We start from the raw sequence: 17,034 nt of genomic DNA, 5'->3' as shown, positions 1-17,034 counted from the left end.
GGCGGCACGGCCCCGCCCCGGGCACGGTTAACTCCCTGCGCGCCGAGGAGGCTGCGGGAAGCGCCGTGTTCCGGGGCGGGCACAGGGAGCGGCTGTGGCCGTGATGCCGGGACCGGTGGGCATGATGCCGGCGTGCGGGGAGCGCGGGGCTCCGGGCATCGGCAGGAGAGCTGCTGCCAAGGGCACGGGCGTTCGGGAGGACCCTATCATGGATACAGATACAGATACAGATACAGATAGATACAGATGCCGGCCGAGGATGGCGGAGTAGGGTCGGTGCCTGAGTCTGCCCTTGCGTGTGTCGGTGCGCACACACCGTGTTCCCGCTCTCATCGGCTTGTGGGCACGGCAAACGCGGTGCAAGAAGAGAGCAGAGACTGTTTCGGCTACTGGAAGCGTAAATTTAACGCTGAGCGTGCAGTAACTGAAAACACCAAACCCACAATCCTGCAATGCAAGTTTAAAAGTAAGTTTTCCCACCAGAACCACACTGTAGCTTGCCAGAGTAGGGAATACTTGGGACACAGAGCAACTAAAATCTTCATGGTACAGAACTTTCTGTGCCTCAGGACACAGAAGGCGCAGTAAACACATTAGGCACAAGGCATTGCTGAGATGTATTAATTACAAAATCATGTATTAGGCATTTAAAGTAAAATTTATTCATATCCTGTCTCACACCAAAGGACTTTGTATGGGAATATAAGTGAGACAGAGATCCTTTACACAGGCACATTTCTAGGCATAAACAACATGCAAGAGGAATTGCTTAACTCAGAAAAATGTCACCTGTTCAGCTTAGATTAGACTTGTTTAGATTTCTAGTGGGTGAAACAGGACAGATGGCTAATCGATCTTCCATTTTCCTGTTCTTTAAATATTTGTCAAGACTTCCAAGCTATAGTAGTGGACAAACACCTTAGGAGAGTGTTTAATTCTGTGGAAGAAAGTTGTCCTTTAAACAGGAATATTAGCTACCCCTTCATCTCAAGATCCAGTGAAAAGTCTGCTTTAGCTTTCAGGTCATTTTCCATTCAGCTGTATATTAAGAGAAACTGCATAAATTGCTTTTTTGTATATAATAAGGTTACTATAGTTAACCTTGCCTGAAATGTTCAATAAATTATGCATTTCTATGAGTCTAATAATTGGTAGTAACCTTTGCTCTCTCTTTAGTTATCACTAAAAAACTTAAATCTCCTTTTAGCTTCCTGGTTTTGTAGTGTAGTGTTTGGGTTTTCATTCCATTTTGTATTTTAGTGGGAAGGATACTAATGTCATTTAGAAGGGTGAAAAACACACAGCTGCATACTGGGGTAATAACAACAATGTGCAACCGGTGTCCGTTTTTAGGTTTTTATATTGCATGGATGAAAATCTGAGGTATGGAAAATAAGGCTGTCTGTCATAATCAAATGTATTCTTCCTTGTGCTCACCACAAACCATTTTCACAGTCAACTGGTCAAATAATATAGTGCAGCTGTTTTACCCACTTCATTTTGATTCTTCAGTTATTCTGGATGTTTTGTATCATGAAAACTATTAATAGAAGGACATAATGTGCTAAGACTGAACTTCTTTATTTCTAGCTTTTTCTCCCACACTACAGCATAATATCTAACTACATTCTGAAAAAATAACTGCAGAGAACAGCAAGAATATGAAGCTATTTATTTACAGAAAGAAACTGGGCTTCATCCTACATCCTTTACAACTCAGCCTGCATATTCAGCACAGATAATAGTATTTAAGAAATAGATAAGCCTAAATCAAGGGAATTTTAGATGCTTCAGAAGCACATGGGGCAACTGAATTTCTGTTTGTGTTGCTACACAAAGAAAGTTAATGAATATGTACCCTTGATCTTTGGAAGCATGTTTATATTTTAGTCTAGTCCAAAAAGACAGAAGTGGTTAGAATTATGTATTAGATAGATATTAGACTCCACTACAGTGAAATGGCTTTATATAAAAAGAAAATTACTCTCCAGTCACTAAACAATAACTAATAAACCAAGTTATTGTTAAATCTTTATCTGCAATTCTCTTTTAGAAACATTCACATACTCAGTATCTTGGATACAATTCATAAAATCTAACTGCACTTTTGTTTTATCTTTGGGCTTGCAAAGCAATCAGTAATCAAAAAAAAAGAAAAAAATCTCACTACTTAAAGGCATTCAGGGCAGAAATAGAGCACAAGACAATAAAACAAATGTTTCAGCATTTAAAACAATAAGGCAAGATTTTGTAATAAGTGCCCAGCTTTTGACTTTGGCATTCCTCTGAAAAACAGAAATGGAAAACCAGAAGCTTCCATCACTTTTTCATGGAACTGCTGGTAACTTTGAAAACTGCCAGTTGCATAACTGCACTGACTCAGAAGCAAACAGAACAATGTGATTACTGTGATAAGGTGTATTCAAGAAGCACACTTCCATCCTTGTGTTCAGCTGGAGCTTTCTGATTTGTTACACCACTTTGACTTCATGTCCCTTGGAGAACAGGCAAGTTACATGTCTGGAGCAGCTCTCTGTTATTCTGAATGCACAGATTCCTGCTCTTGTGAAGAGGAATCTCAGGCTGTTAATATTCTAACTCACAGTATTCAAACTGTGATCCATTCAGATTCAGCTGACCAACAGTGCAAATCAAACCTCTCTTTGGCTTGACTAAGGAAAGCTGAATACACATTAATGACCATCATTTATATTGGAAAAGACCATCATGATCATCAAGTCCAACCTTCACCTGAACACCACCTTGTCAACAAAGCCATAGTACTGTCATGTACAGTTGCTTCTTGAACATTTCCAAGGATGGTGACTCTGCCTCTTCCCTGGACAGCCCATTCCAATGCTTAAACCTCCTTTCAGTGAAGAAATTCTTCCTGATGTCCAATCTCAATCTCCCCCGGCTGTTTCCTCTCATTTTGTCAGTGGTTGGCTGGGAGAAACCTACATCCACCTGGTTACAAACTCCTTTCAGGCAAGTGGTCAGGTCACCCCTGAGCCTCCTCTTCTGCAGGCTAAACAACCCCAGCTCCCTCAGCTGATCCTCATAGGATTTACTTTCTCAAACCTTCACCAGCTCTGTTGCCCTTTACTGGAGTCACTCCTACGAGTTGTGTACCACCTTATTTTCTCTCCTCTGTCTGGCTGGGAAGGGGAGTGATAGAGAGACTTGGCAGGCACCTGGTGTCTAGCCAAGGTCAACTCACCACAACTGGTTAGGTTTTAATGCTAGGAGCTCCAACTCTGGCATCCCCTGATAAGGGCGGCCTAGAAAACTGGATTTCTCCAAAAGCTCTGCTTTCACAGCAAAATTAATGGTTTCAATGTATCTGGACATAATTCACAGCACAAATTGTAAGTGAACAGATACAAGGTAAATAATCTCACACACCACTGAAGTTACAGCTTGATCTAAGCTTTTTTTATACTTAGAAAAATTTGCTGAGCAGCCAATAACTGTACATTTAAGCATTCACCTATGTCTTAGCCTTTTATTTTTTTAAATGCAATTTAGTTGAATTGTTCAAAATAATGGATAGCAAAGATGGACTCAGGTGCTAGGTTTAACAACATCAACAGCAAAATTTCTACAGTTTGATGAAAATTTTGAGGGTTCAAATTAGCAATGGTTTACCTATTTCGAATCAATTTTTAGGTCAAGGTTCTAAAGGAACAGTATTAAACCAAATACACTAAACATTCTGTTCAAAGGAATCTATATTTATAAATAAATTTTAGAACCTTCAGGACTTGGATTCAAAGGTGTAATATGTACTGAATGTAATCTGAAGAGGAAATTCTAAAAATTAGGAGTTTACTTTTCATGGTATTAGTAAAAAACATGGTAATGAAATTGCACCCACTTTCTAGTGGACTTTTTAATCAATCTTTAATTATTAATAAGTTTTTAGGGATATAACCTAACCCAAGTAGATAAAATAGCAAGTGCTGAAATATCAGTATATCTTAACTTTTTCAAAATATTAAAGTACAACATTTATACATTGCTATTTCAAAGTACAAAATTCTGCTGGTGCAAATAAACGCAGTGATCTAGCATATAATATTTTTGCTGCAGTCAAGACTTCAGGATAGATAATTTTTTTATCTAACAGCTGAAAGTGCTGACCTCATAGATAGCTGAGTCCATAGAACTGCTAACCAATGATTTAACTTCTATGCAAGGAGATTATACCAGGAAATGCCACCAGGTCTTTAATTATGTGGCTGAACACTATGACTGATCAACTAGTTCTTGTGCAGCAGGCACAGCAATAGGACTGTCCTAGAAATCTGACTGACTGTTCAAAGTAAATGAGCTTTTGGGATGAAGAAGCAGTCTTTTCAGTGAAGGTTTGACTTTTTTACTGCAAGTATCCATACCAGTTCAATTCTTTCTATCTACATTTCATCCCATACCCTAGAATTCCCCTTCACATTTCTTTGTGGCATAATTCATGAGTACAGCTGTATTTAACTGAAGAAACTTGTGGATTTGGACACATCGATAGCATGCCTGTGTCTAATCAAGTCAGCAGCAATATGGTGACCCTGTATGAGAACAGCAAAGCAGCAGGAGAAAACCTCAGCTTTGCTTTATTTTGTTTATTATACTAAGAAAAAGTCTAGGACGAAGCACTGACAGCTGTTTTCCGTTCTTTAAAATTTGCTGCAATCAAGCCCAACGAAGTTCATCCATCTCACAAAAAACTCAATCAGGGATCAGTTAAGTTACAAAAATAATCTAGCCAACATGTAAATAGTGGGCTACATAGGCAATACAAAGCTCTAGTTTCCCCAAAAATCTTTCAAGTTACTTATTACATCCCTGAAACGGTGGCTTTAACTCATTGCTTGCAGGTGGTGATTCAGATCGTTCTGAATCTGCAATAGGAAAAAATATTATAGTTTACATAATAACTTCAACCAATAATAATATAAAGGTCAGCTAAAATTTTTGGTTTCTTTCTCATGTCAAAATACACATAAATTCCACTACTTATTATTTTGAATTAACAAGATAAACAAGCTACCTAAGAAATTCACAAATCTGTACCCCTAAACAAAGGGATTATAGATTTACATATGGAATGGGTTGTCTCTCCTTCCTGATGTGTCTAGGTCTTATTTCGTGCAAGTAAGAACCGAGAAAGCTCCATCTCAAAAGGGAGCTGCAAGGTGCTTGTGCTGCCAATTGCTTTGGACAAAGAAAAAAACAAAGTACACAAGTGGAAAAAAAAAGTAAAAGCACTACTGTCAGAAATCACCTAGAAGAATGAAAAGGACGTGGTCAAAACTGAAGGAAGATAACAATAGGGTTTCATCCAGATGTGTAAGAACATTAAAAGTAATTTCCTTTTACACTATGTTACAGAACCAGTCTCAGTTAGAATAGCTATGACTGCAAACAAAAGCAATAGAAGCAAAGCAGGTATCATGTTATCAAAAAAATTGAAAAAGAAAAGCAACTCAAAAATTAGATGTATCTATATGTCAACCTATGCAGCACACTGACTTTTCAGAAGCCTTTACATGTGTATCCATATTTTTCTTCTCTTTTGCCTAAGTGGTATAACCAAACCAATTTCATGCTTACTCTGAAAAATCCTCAAGTTTTCTTTATAGCTCAGATGTCTCATTAGAAGCAGAAGAAATCAAACTATCACCAAATTAAAGAAATCATGATTCTGAAATCCCCATCAATTTTACTCAGAGTAATGGGAAAGAAAAATGTCAGCACACAAGAAAGTTGAATAGAATCTGAAAACTAAGAACAATATTCAAGGTTTTCTTTCATGCTGAGGAGGAGCACTTTTAGTCTTCGTGTTTGAATTGTTGGGTCACTGAACCTCCCAAAGCAAAATCCTCTGCATGATCAGAGTTTGGATACTTAAGTTAACCTTAGAAGCCACTTTTCAAGTTATGCTTTCTCCTTCAGATCCAGACTGAGATCTGGCTTCATCCCTCAGTTTTATGACATTTTTTCTTCTGAACAAAACCACACAACTTCTAGTTCTCTGTTTTCTCCTGATACTTACCTGGAGGAAGAGGTTTTGCACATGAAAAAAAAATTAAACTACTCTAGATACATTAATGGAAGACACAAAAATTAATTCAGACAGAGCTGAAGTGTCAGAAAAATTAAAATACCTGGCCTCTAGGACCTTCATACATTAATATATCACGGTCAAGGGAATAATGACAATGCCAGTGTATACAAAAGGATTCCCTGACACAAATTAAAAAAAAAAATTCTGGTGCATGGAATGGGAGTTCCAATAGTATTTCCAAACATTGCTATAGAAAGCTGATAGAGCCAGCATGGTTACCAAAGCAAAAGGTCTTTGATAGAAGAGAAATTTTCCCACCCTTTAGCCTTTATATTTGTTTCCAAATGAAGTCTTTCATAGCTATTACTATTGTGCATGATAAAGTAAGGTTTGAAAGCGTGACATTGGATAACTTTTTTATCTTAAAGTGCTTGAATTTCACTGCCTTTAGCAATGTGCATATATTTGTTTTGACAAATTTCTACAAGCAGTGATCTGTTTGAGTATCAATGACACTTCTGACAAAAGTTTTTGGAAAAATACTAGGAGCAAAAGAATATTCATAACAACGAGGCAACAAATATTTTACAGTTTGCTTAAATGTAGGCAGGATGGCTGTCTGCAGCATTTTATGGAAACACATCACAGAGAAGCCCCTGGATCAGAACACAGAAGCCCCTGGATTGGAACAGAGCATACTGCAATTGTAGAGATGAAAAAAGTCGATGAAAGCGCCTGCCTTCACTGACTACAAACAGGAGCACTCCTTTCTTTAGCTGGTCATAGGGTATTGTAAACTAAGCACAATAATTCAGTGTTTCACCATACTCAGAGAGCCACAGAAATACTGAGGCTGCCCTCTGCTGTTACCTTAGGAGTCCAGCTCATTTTAAAAGAAACAGCTTTCAATAACGCTACCTTCAGAGTGCTCACTATTTTCTGATGTTTCTTCAATCTTTTTTTCCCATCCAGTACACTGCTGCAACCAGTCAGTCCCATAACCATTGCTTATTAATTTGCTAAAATTTACTGCTTCACTTTTTCTTTGAGCAGGCCTGTAAATACAAATATATTAAAGGAAAACAAAAGCAAAAAGTAAACAAAATTGGGGACTAGGTGGAAAAAATAATATTTTGCACAGAAAAGGCCTTACAATATAATTTATTTCTAATTATAACATTAATTTAAAAATATAACCATTTATAGCCTTATAATTTATTTATAAATAACAAAACATATATTCTATGTGTAATCATCTAAGAAGAAAAACCAAAAATAAACAAACAAAAGTACAGAACTATGCCTGATGTAGTACTGTGAAAATTTACATGAGAAGAGACATCTGTTTCATTGGAATTTCACATGTATAATGCTTACACACTTCTGGTCTTACAGACAAAAAGTGCAAAAGAATGTGTAAATGAAAAAGGCTGACAGTACTCATTCAGTGGTGCACAAAAGTGAAATTATGTTACAAATTTTTTCTTAAATTCATTTGACAGTTTAATCACTTATCTGGCAGCATTAACATAGTTCTAAAACATACTAGAATTACTGATGACTGAGCAATAATTTTTTAAGGCAAAGTATGCAAAAACAATTCAGATGTGCACACAGCTGATGATGTGATTATATCACATCACAAATGACACAAAAATTTGATTAAAATTCCTCTTTCAGGTGTTCATCAGAGTATTTTTGCTCTGTATGACCTTATAAAGGCTACAGTTTATGTCTTTCCTTAAAGTGTCAGTCCTACTTGTTTCTCTGCAACCTACACTGACAGAACTAACAATGTAAATTATCATTTTCACCTGTTCACTGGTATTAAGAAAAAACCCAATTTAGAATACCAAAAAAGTTCTGCCACATGAAGATATACCACTCAATGCTCAGTTTTCCTAACACAAAGTTATATCAAATAATTTTCTAATATGAGGTAAGTACTGTTATTTTAGTTGCTTTAGACGCTTTTAAAACTATTTTAGCATCACATATGATAGCAAATTTAACAGCAATAAAGAACAACAAGTACCATACACATATCTGCTAACTCCTGCATTTTCACAAGGAGCAATTTTACTTGTACACATGAATAGTTGCGGGCTTAGGTGTTCAACGATTTTCAGAAATGTACTACTTACACAGGTGGGAAGGAGAGCTTATTTTCTCCACTAAATTCCTGGTTTGTAGAAACAGATGGCGTTCTGCTTGGATATTTAAGGCTTATAGGTGGAAGTTTTACCTGTGTTAGAGAAATCTTGGCTCAAAAAAAAGGAGTTATTAAAAAAAAAAAAAAAAGAAGATAATATGATAGCATAGCCTTCAAAAGTGAGGGTGATATTAAAGGCCTAAATGCGTTCAAATTTCCATGTCTTATCTACATTATTTCCATAAGTACTAGTAATGGATTATTGAGGAATAACAAAGATAAAGCAGCCCATTAGTTCGTTATTCTACATGAGATTAGCTGTTTGCTCTCTCTACAATGTGCTCTTCAGAAGCCTTTCTCTCACAGTACACTTCAAATTAAGCTTCAAATTTAAACTTATCCATGGCAACCTCTCATCTTGGTCCATTTCTCTGTATGCAGAATATGAAAACAGACCAGTCTTAAGTCAGAAATTAACTCATGGTTTAATTGCTACTTCTTTTTTAGTTTGCTTGGGTTTTGGTTTTTAATAAAAAGCATAAAACATCCTATACAATAAGAAAACTGTTGTGGTATATTAGTTAGAGGTTTGATATTCAAACAAATACATATATATTGGGGGAAGCCTACAACAGAAAAATCTATTTTACTTTTATCATCTTTCCAATGTTACTTTTATCATCTTTCCAGGCAAAGAAACTCAGTGTTGACTAAAAGATTGAAACATGACACCTACAAAGCCAGGGAAAAACAACAGACACTCCAGAACTGAAAGTGGGAAAACCAATAAGTAGTGGAGAAACAGGAGCAACACATACCAAAGCTCTTTATTTTAACTTTGTTTAAAATCAACAGCTACTAAAGGGTCAACATACCTCCCTCTCAAATAAAAGTGTGAAATTAAATATCCTCAACAACTCCCGGATATTTTTCACTCACAATTGCTAAGAAATTCTGAGTTTAAAAAAAACAAAACATCTTTAAAAACTACTTACAGCTTCCATCATTGGACAAAGTGGACAAGGGGGAAGTCCAGAAGACAGCACAGAATTTTCAAAGCTTATTAACAAAGTCTTTGTGTTTCACTAATATATCCTTTTAGTTAGAACCTACATATTATTTAACCATTTTCTTTTTTAAACATGCAACACAGGAGAGAATGAAATAAGAGATATTATTTGCAGATTATTTAGAAAAAAATCAGGACAGGGTAACTAAAAGTAAAATGTATTGCTCTGTAAACTTACAAGAACATTAAGGATAACAATACTTTCCACCTATGTGGACATAGCTACTGCAACAAAGTTAACAGAGCAAAAAATTATGAAGTACAAAAATTAGATGCGTGAAAAGCAGTCACACTTGGATTGCAGACACTACAAAACATCCATGCAAAAATCTATAAGGAGAAGATTCCAAAATGTAAACGCACCAAGGACTTCTCAAGGAGCTTGTGCACAGCGAGTATGGAAAGAGCAAACAAAAGTATAATGGCTTTGAATACATCTAATCAATGAACTAATTAGGAAGCCACAAAGAAAAAGCAGATCTGAATGTTCAGAGAATGTAACTTTTCTTATTATCTCGAAGAAAGTGAAGCCTGGAAAGATAGCTGTACTGATTCTGAGCCAGGATGTCAATGCAAACACGTGTATAGTCAGTGCTGAAACCCCTTCAGACTTCAGTGGAGTCAGACTGGGACATTTGTCAAAGTAGAAGAGATGAGATCAGCAAGAGCATGCAGTGATATCAGAGGCAGCTATGTGAGATGAAAAGGACGGTCTTTGTCCAGCCTGGAGGTTAAAACCACATTAGCTGCTTAGAACTGCTTTTCAAGTTTGTTCACACTGCTTGCTGAAGCAGCCTATTTGTGTTTTACATTTCAGAAATGCCATTCCATTCTGCAGAAATGCTAGCACTGCTTTCCCTCTATCACTAGACTGGACCACTTCAGATTTGACATGTAAGTTTCAGATCCAGGACACAATTACCTGCAGTTTCAACTGACAAAAACAACCTCAGGTGACATTTGTCACATGCTGAAGGCAGGATGGCACGCAGGGCAACACAGAAACACAACTCAATTTGATAGGATAAACAAATAGCAGATGGAGAGAGATGAGATTTCCCTCTTGGCATCAAACAGAAGCACAAGGAAAGGAGGTCTAGTAATTAAAGAGTCAATTAAAGGACAAAGGGAGAGCAGAAGCTAGAGATTTTGACTAGAGACAGTAAAAGGTTCAAACTGTCCAAAATAAAGTCAAGAAAAAGAGAGAGGAAAGGCAAAGAGAAAAGTCTTGAAGGCTGCAAGCAAGAGCTTTGTTTTAAATGTTGCCTTTCTTGGCACTAAATGAGAGGCTAGCTTATACTGCAGGGATCAAAACACTCCCCACTGTTCAAGTAAACTAATTAGTGACAAAAGTAGCAATGGAACAGATCAGAATTTGGCTTTGGAGGGCACCTGCAATCCATTGAGGTGCTATTTGTTACTTTGCTGGGCAAATTCAGCATTAAAAGCAGACTCTTGTGCCACTACACTCCAATGATGACAGCTGAAGGGGCTTTTTCCCTTTGAAAAGTCTCTAATTAGTAGCAGCCACCAATTTTCCCAGATAAAACAAACTGCACAGAGTTTGTTTTTTTTTTTACAAACAAACTACACAGGACATGGTTTTGGTTCAAAGTGTTTTCTCCCTCTGTAAAGAGATGACAACAATATACTGTAAAAATTACTAGGTTTATTATAAATACACATTTATTAATCTTGGATTCAAGAAACATGACATAGAATATGCACTGTGTCTGGCTAGTACATGAAGAGCAATGTATATCTGCAGCCAGCATGGTAAGGTAAAGCCTTTAGACGAAATCCTGGCTCCTGTGTGATCAAGGACAAACTTTCAAATCTCTCTCTGAGGTAAAATCCCCTCCTCAGATGAGGAAGCATTTTGCAACAGCACATACATACCTAAGTACATATGCATATATACACAGACATTTCAGACAAGTGCCTGAAAGAGAGGACTTTTGAGATGAAGGAATAATCTTACCAGTGCCACAGAGATATTGCCAAATGCTGGTACAAATTCTGATGACACCTCCAACTGACCTCTCACCCATACAGGCCTCCCTCCTTCTTAAAGTCACAGCTTTTTCAACCCAACCCAGCTGGGCCATAAGATGGACAGGCAAAAGGATCACTGAGTCACAGAATGGTTTGGCCTAAAGGATCCTTAAAAACCATCTAGTTCCACCTCCCCTGCCACAGGGACACCTTTCACTAGACCAGGTAGCTCAGAGCTCCATCCAGCCTGACTTTCAAGACTTCCAGGGATGGGGCATCCACAATTTCACTGGGCAACTTGTGCCAGTGCCTCACCACTCCCACAGTAAAGAATTTTTTCCAAACATCTAGTCTAAGCCTACACTCTTTGAGTTCAAATTCATTCCCCTTTGCCCTGTCACTACATGCCCTTGTGAAAAGCCTCTCTCTATCTTTCTCACAGGGTCCCTTCAGGTAGTAGAAGGTCATAACTAGGTCACTCCAAAGCCTTCTCTTCTCCTGGATGAACAATCCCAATTCTCCTAGCCTTTCCTCATAGGAGAGGTGCTCCATTCCTCTGATCATCTTTGTCCTTCCTCTGGGTTCCTCCCACAGTTCCCTATTCTCCCTATGCTGGCGTGCCCAGGGCTGGATGCAGCACTGCAGGTGTGGTCTCACCAGAGGAGAACAGAGGGGCAGAATCCCCTCCCTGGTCCTGCTGCCCACGCTGCTTTGGATGCAGCTCAGGATACATTTGGCTTTCTGGGCTGGGAGTGCCCATGGCTGGGTCATGTCCAGTCTCTCACCCACCAGCACCCCCAAGTCCTTCTGGGCAGGGCTGCTCTCAGTCTGTTCATCCCCAAGCCTGTGCTGATAACAGGGGTTGTCTCAGCACAGTGCAGGACCTTGCACTTGGTCTTACTAAGCCTTGTGAGATTTCCATGGGCTGCTTCTCTCTGAAGTCCAGAAGTCCATTACTTTGCCATGAGCACAAAGGCTAAATCCTTCATGCAGTAATACTCTGCTGATTTGCAAAATTCCCATGTAATGGTCCCCTGGACCTCCAGTCCTCCTCTGCACAGCAATAACCACAAGGACCAGCAGAGATTTTAATACTTCAGAAAAAAACAGCATAAAGGCTTAAACCTTCAAAGCAAAGGGCCACTTGGGAACAATGTTTTCCAACCCAGCAGAAGAGGTACCCTTGGGGGTTGAATGGTTTTGCACTTGTTCCTAAGTGCACCCTTTGGGATTTAACATGTCTCTTCTGAATAACTGCTTAGTCACACTGGACTGAAAAATATTTTCAATACATTCAGTCTCATACTACCAGAAATACTTGAGGTAGTTTGCTGCTGCAGTGTCACCATGAAGTCAAATAAATAAATTGAATATTCCTTAGAAATTTACCTGTGGTGTTTTGGAATACATTACTCTTACTTTTCAACATACAGGATGTATGGAAAAAAACTAAAATTGAGACTCTTTGGTAGGGTTAGCTCCATTGTCTCACTTGGAAGACTCTTTGGGAAGGTACTCTAAGAGCATGGGATAGAAACTTCCCAAAAGAGGATATTCAAGAAGTAGCTGTGAAAGAAGCATCGTGTGACATTTCAAGATACATGATACACTTTTCAGTGTTCAACAACGATACTGTGAAGCACAGCCAAATGAGAATTGGTGGTGAGGAGGTAGAGCTAAATGTACCAACACAGAACCTATCTTCTGAGGCACCTAATCTTACAGAAAAAAGACTTGGTAGATTTAGAACCTTAGGCAAAACTTAACTTCAGCTTCCAGGAGAATAGTGCAAATTATATATGAGGGCCTCAGCATGTTCACAATGTCAGCTGAATATATAACATATATTCACTTTGTATTTAGTCCTAAATAAAGCACATGAGTGAATGAAACTGGTCTTAACCAAACTCCACCAAAACTGAAATGAACTTCAGTTTCACTTTACAAGTCAGCACATGGGCTTGAATTACTGTTATCAAAGTTAAGTTTGACTCTTAGAGCACTGAACATAATTGGTTCTTAAGTAAGGGAGTGAGGAACAGCACTTCCTCTCCGTCCTAGTTCAATTCCTTTAAGAGGCACAGCAGCAAGTCAAGTTTTTATTTTCAGTGCCTTAAATCTATGATAGGAAAAAAAAAAAGAAGCTTCACCTACAAGCATCAGGCAAATTACAGTTTAAACATATGCTGCTTGTTTGCCTGTTGCCACAGACTCAGTGAACATTACCAAGCCTATTCAGTAATGAGGCGCTCCCATTTACACAAGACATCATTCTGAATTTGCACTAGTTATTCATCTCAGCAAAGACTGAGGACTTTTTCTCCTAAAATGTCCAATATCTACCCTTCTGTTGAGGAAGGGAGGTACTACTGTTCAAGTATTGTAGTAGTGTCCAGGTGTTTTCAGGTATACCACAAAGGCCTATGGTAGATGCAGCAGCTGAGTTTCCAGAGGATATTTAAGAAACATAAGGCTTTAGCATCTAAACTGGGGAGAGGCAGGGAGGATGAAACAAGGAGCATGGTAGAGAGGTTTCCAAGACAAAACACCATGCCAGTACAGAAAGATTGGTTTGGGGCATAGCTTGTTCTATACTTGCTTTGTCTTGGTTACATCTTTCTTTCAAATACAGATAGCACAGTATCTCATGGATCTCCCTTGCATTTCAAATTAAATTAAACTCCTTTGTTAGAATAGTTTTCTGTTTTCATCTTCTTTCTTACTAAAACAAGATGTCTCTTCACCCAGAATGAATTGCAGGGGAAATAAAGCACAAGAAGACAGAAAATAACTACTGCTTTTTTATTTATACTGAAGATATATATACCATATAACGTGATGGGAAACTGCATCTCTGGTTCTCACACTGCACCTGCAGCACTTAAGAAAACATGGCTTTCTTCTTGTTCTCTAACTGCAACAGAGACATGTTCACAAGCTCTACAAAGCATCATCACAGCGTACCTCTCCACCCTACCTTGTTTTTCTCTGCGTTTTCTTTGTCCTCAGCTTCCCGCTGCCAAACACTTTTTGTATCAAACTCAAAAGGCCCTCTTCTTCTCTCATAACTCTTACTGTGATGGTCATCAGCCATAAGCTCTCTGTGAACCATATAATCTGGTAGAGAGGAAACACAGCTCCTGCAGGCAAAGATTTAATGCTTGTTTGTACAAGATCTACAAATCCTGCACTTTAGTACAGAAGCATTCAGAAATGTTACCAGGTGAAGAGAGAGACCAAGATGTGTTGTGTTGGGCCTCAGCAATCTTACCGTGGTTTCTCAGTCCCTGCAGGATTGGCACAGTGTGTGAACCAGTCAGGTGCAGCATATGCTGCTGGAGGGGACTTCATCACCACAGGAGTGTAGTGCTTCAGTAGGTCTGGTGATAAAAGACAAAAGCCAGCACTTTTCTGACTTCTTATCTAGTTGCAAAAGCACTGCTTTTTTATTTCAGATTGCTGTTTTATCAGGAAGAAATTAATTTCCTCATTTTTTCCATGAATTTATTTCAAAAGACCAGAGGATCTGGACTGTAGCATCTATGACCACTTTACACTGTACTCAGGCAAAGCCAAAGAAAACAAAGGAAAACCAAAGAAGCAAGACAGATGCTCACCAGGTCGGCCTCCTTGCTTTGCCAGCCTCACATAGGCTGAATCAGTCTCTCTGATCCTCTTTCTGTGGTAACCAGACAGTGGCACTTCATGGGGAGCTCTTGAGAGGTCACTGAGACCCAGAATCTGGGAGGGAATTGGGCTCTTCTCTGGTTGTTTCAGTGGCATGGGGTATTGCTGTCCTGCAATAATGGAAAAGAAAATATTTATGGTAAAAGTTAACTGATAGCATCTCTTTTTCAGGCAACTTAACAAATGGGTCCCGCCTGGAACATGAATGAGGTGCTACATTTCATCGTGAAGACAAAAGACCAGGCTTGCTCATTCTGGGGGATATAGGACAAGCAATTTCTATAGAATCAGATGCAAAACACTTTTGTTTCAGTTCTGAGACAACATTCAAGTTTTCCCGTAAAGTGCTCTCATACAGAGGATCAAGGATCTTGCTTCTTCATTCAGAAAACTATTTCCAAGGACACATCAAAAGCAGTGAGAGGCACACGAGACAGCAGAAAACACTTCAGCCTTTGGTTTACTTTCCTTCACGTGTACTAACTAAAAACAAAGACAGTAGCTGTCCATTGGCAGATCTTTATTTGTAAAACCAAACCCGATCCGCAAAAAAAAAAAAAAAATAATAAAAACCAACACCAAACGCCCTACTTTTCCATAACTTACTTTGTCAACTTCAAGTGAGCAAAAGAAAATATAAACAAATCCTTCAAAATGAGAAAATGAATGGCAGATAAATAAGAAAAATCCAGTACGAGATACTGTGCCATAAAAGACGCACAGGCACTTACCGGCGCGACTCCAGCTGCAGTTGATGCCGCTCGTCGCTGTAAGGACACCAGTTCCAGGCAGCAGCTCGCTGAGGAGCTCCTGGCACACACACACGCGATGCTTTTGCCCAAACCCAACCCCAAGAACAACGCGAAGCGCTGCCGTTCCCAGGGGTCGGGGACGCAGAGGCACCAGCCCTCTGGTGGGTGCCGCAGAGGCTCCCACTGCCGCCTCCCGGGCGGGTCCCTCCCCGGGCGCTCTCCCGCTGACGCTGCTCGGGCCCCCGCTGCCACCGTGCCCGCAGCTCGGAGACCCAAGGGCGCTTCCCCGAGGGGTGACCTGCACCCCCGGGAAAGGGGCGGGACGGAGCCCGAAGGGAAGAGGCGGGCGGAGCCGAGCCCGTCAGGGGCGGAGCGGGACAGCCCGGCGCAGGATACCTCCCTCCCGGTTTCCTTTCTTAGGCGGGGCTGAAGCTCGGCGCGTTGTTCGCCCCCAGCAGCAGCAGGGGCGCAGAGCGAAGTGGGGACCTCCCGGCTCGGGGAGCGGCGGGAGCTGTGCCGGGACGCCTTCCTCCCAAAGAGGGGAGGATGCCCTCCCACTGTGACCACCCGCCCGCACTTGCCCCTACTGAGAAACTCCATCCCAGCTGAAACGAGGACAAAATCCATCCTTTATTCCGTAGCATTTACCATTCTGTACTATTTAATGTTTGCCTGCTGGCTGGTCCATATACTGAAAGCCTGCTGGTGACCTTTTGGGTACTTGTAATACCCTCTTCTGAGATTTTCTTTGTATTCGTGGAGTTGGCAAGCCACTTTGTCCACCAATGCTGCTTCTTCATCTTTCCATGTCTGAGACCTGGAGAACATGGAAGGATGATGGGATATAGTGGGAGAAACACAGAGGGATGGAGGAACCTGAAGAAAATGGTGGGGTGATAGAACATGGAGAATCTAGTGAGACATAGAGGAGATGGAGGGCCAAAGGGGTGGTGGAATGGGGGCATGATCAGTCATGAAGATGTTGGGATGTGGAGAGAATGGACAGATAGTGGGACAAAGAGATTGTGAGATGTGTAGGGACATAGAGGAAATGGAGTGGTAGAGAACATATAGGGATGGTGGGATACAGTGGGACAATGGCCCATGGAGGAGATGGAGGGACAGTGAGAAATGGAGCGTAACAAGTTGAAGGAGACAGGGCTATTGGGCCACGGGGTGGTGGAACAATTGATGGAGAGGCCAGACAGATGAAAGCATTTGGGACTGAAGGACAGTGGGACATGTGGGGAAATGGAACATGGTGGGTAGTGGGACAGAGCAGTTGGTGGCTAGGGGAACACTGAGGCCAGAAGCA

General features: G+C 40.1%; 1 protein-coding gene across 1 annotated transcript; it reads right to left on the bottom strand.

The window, feature by feature from the left end:
* Positions 1-3,872: 3,872 nt before the first annotated feature.
* C2H7orf57 (chromosome 2 C7orf57 homolog) lies at positions 3,873-15,991 on the bottom strand. The gene is made up of 7 exons (XM_018907279.3): positions 15,699-15,991; positions 14,898-15,077; positions 14,552-14,660; positions 14,258-14,420; positions 8,209-8,309; positions 6,983-7,119; positions 3,873-4,898 (listed from the first exon to the last, which is right to left on the bottom strand). The coding sequence occupies exons 2-7, from the start codon at positions 15,061-15,063 to the stop codon at positions 4,828-4,830; spliced, it is 747 nt and encodes a 248-aa protein (XP_018762824.3). The 5' UTR covers positions 15,064-15,077; positions 15,699-15,991; the 3' UTR covers positions 3,873-4,827.
* Between the last annotated feature and the right edge of the window lie 1,043 nt (positions 15,992-17,034).

Source organism: Serinus canaria, chromosome 2 (assembly GCF_022539315.1).
Source record: "Serinus canaria isolate serCan28SL12 chromosome 2, serCan2020, whole genome shotgun sequence".
NCBI classification, from domain to species: Eukaryota; Metazoa; Chordata; class Aves; order Passeriformes; family Fringillidae; genus Serinus; species Serinus canaria.
This window is presented reverse-complemented; position numbering and strand designations above follow the sequence as displayed.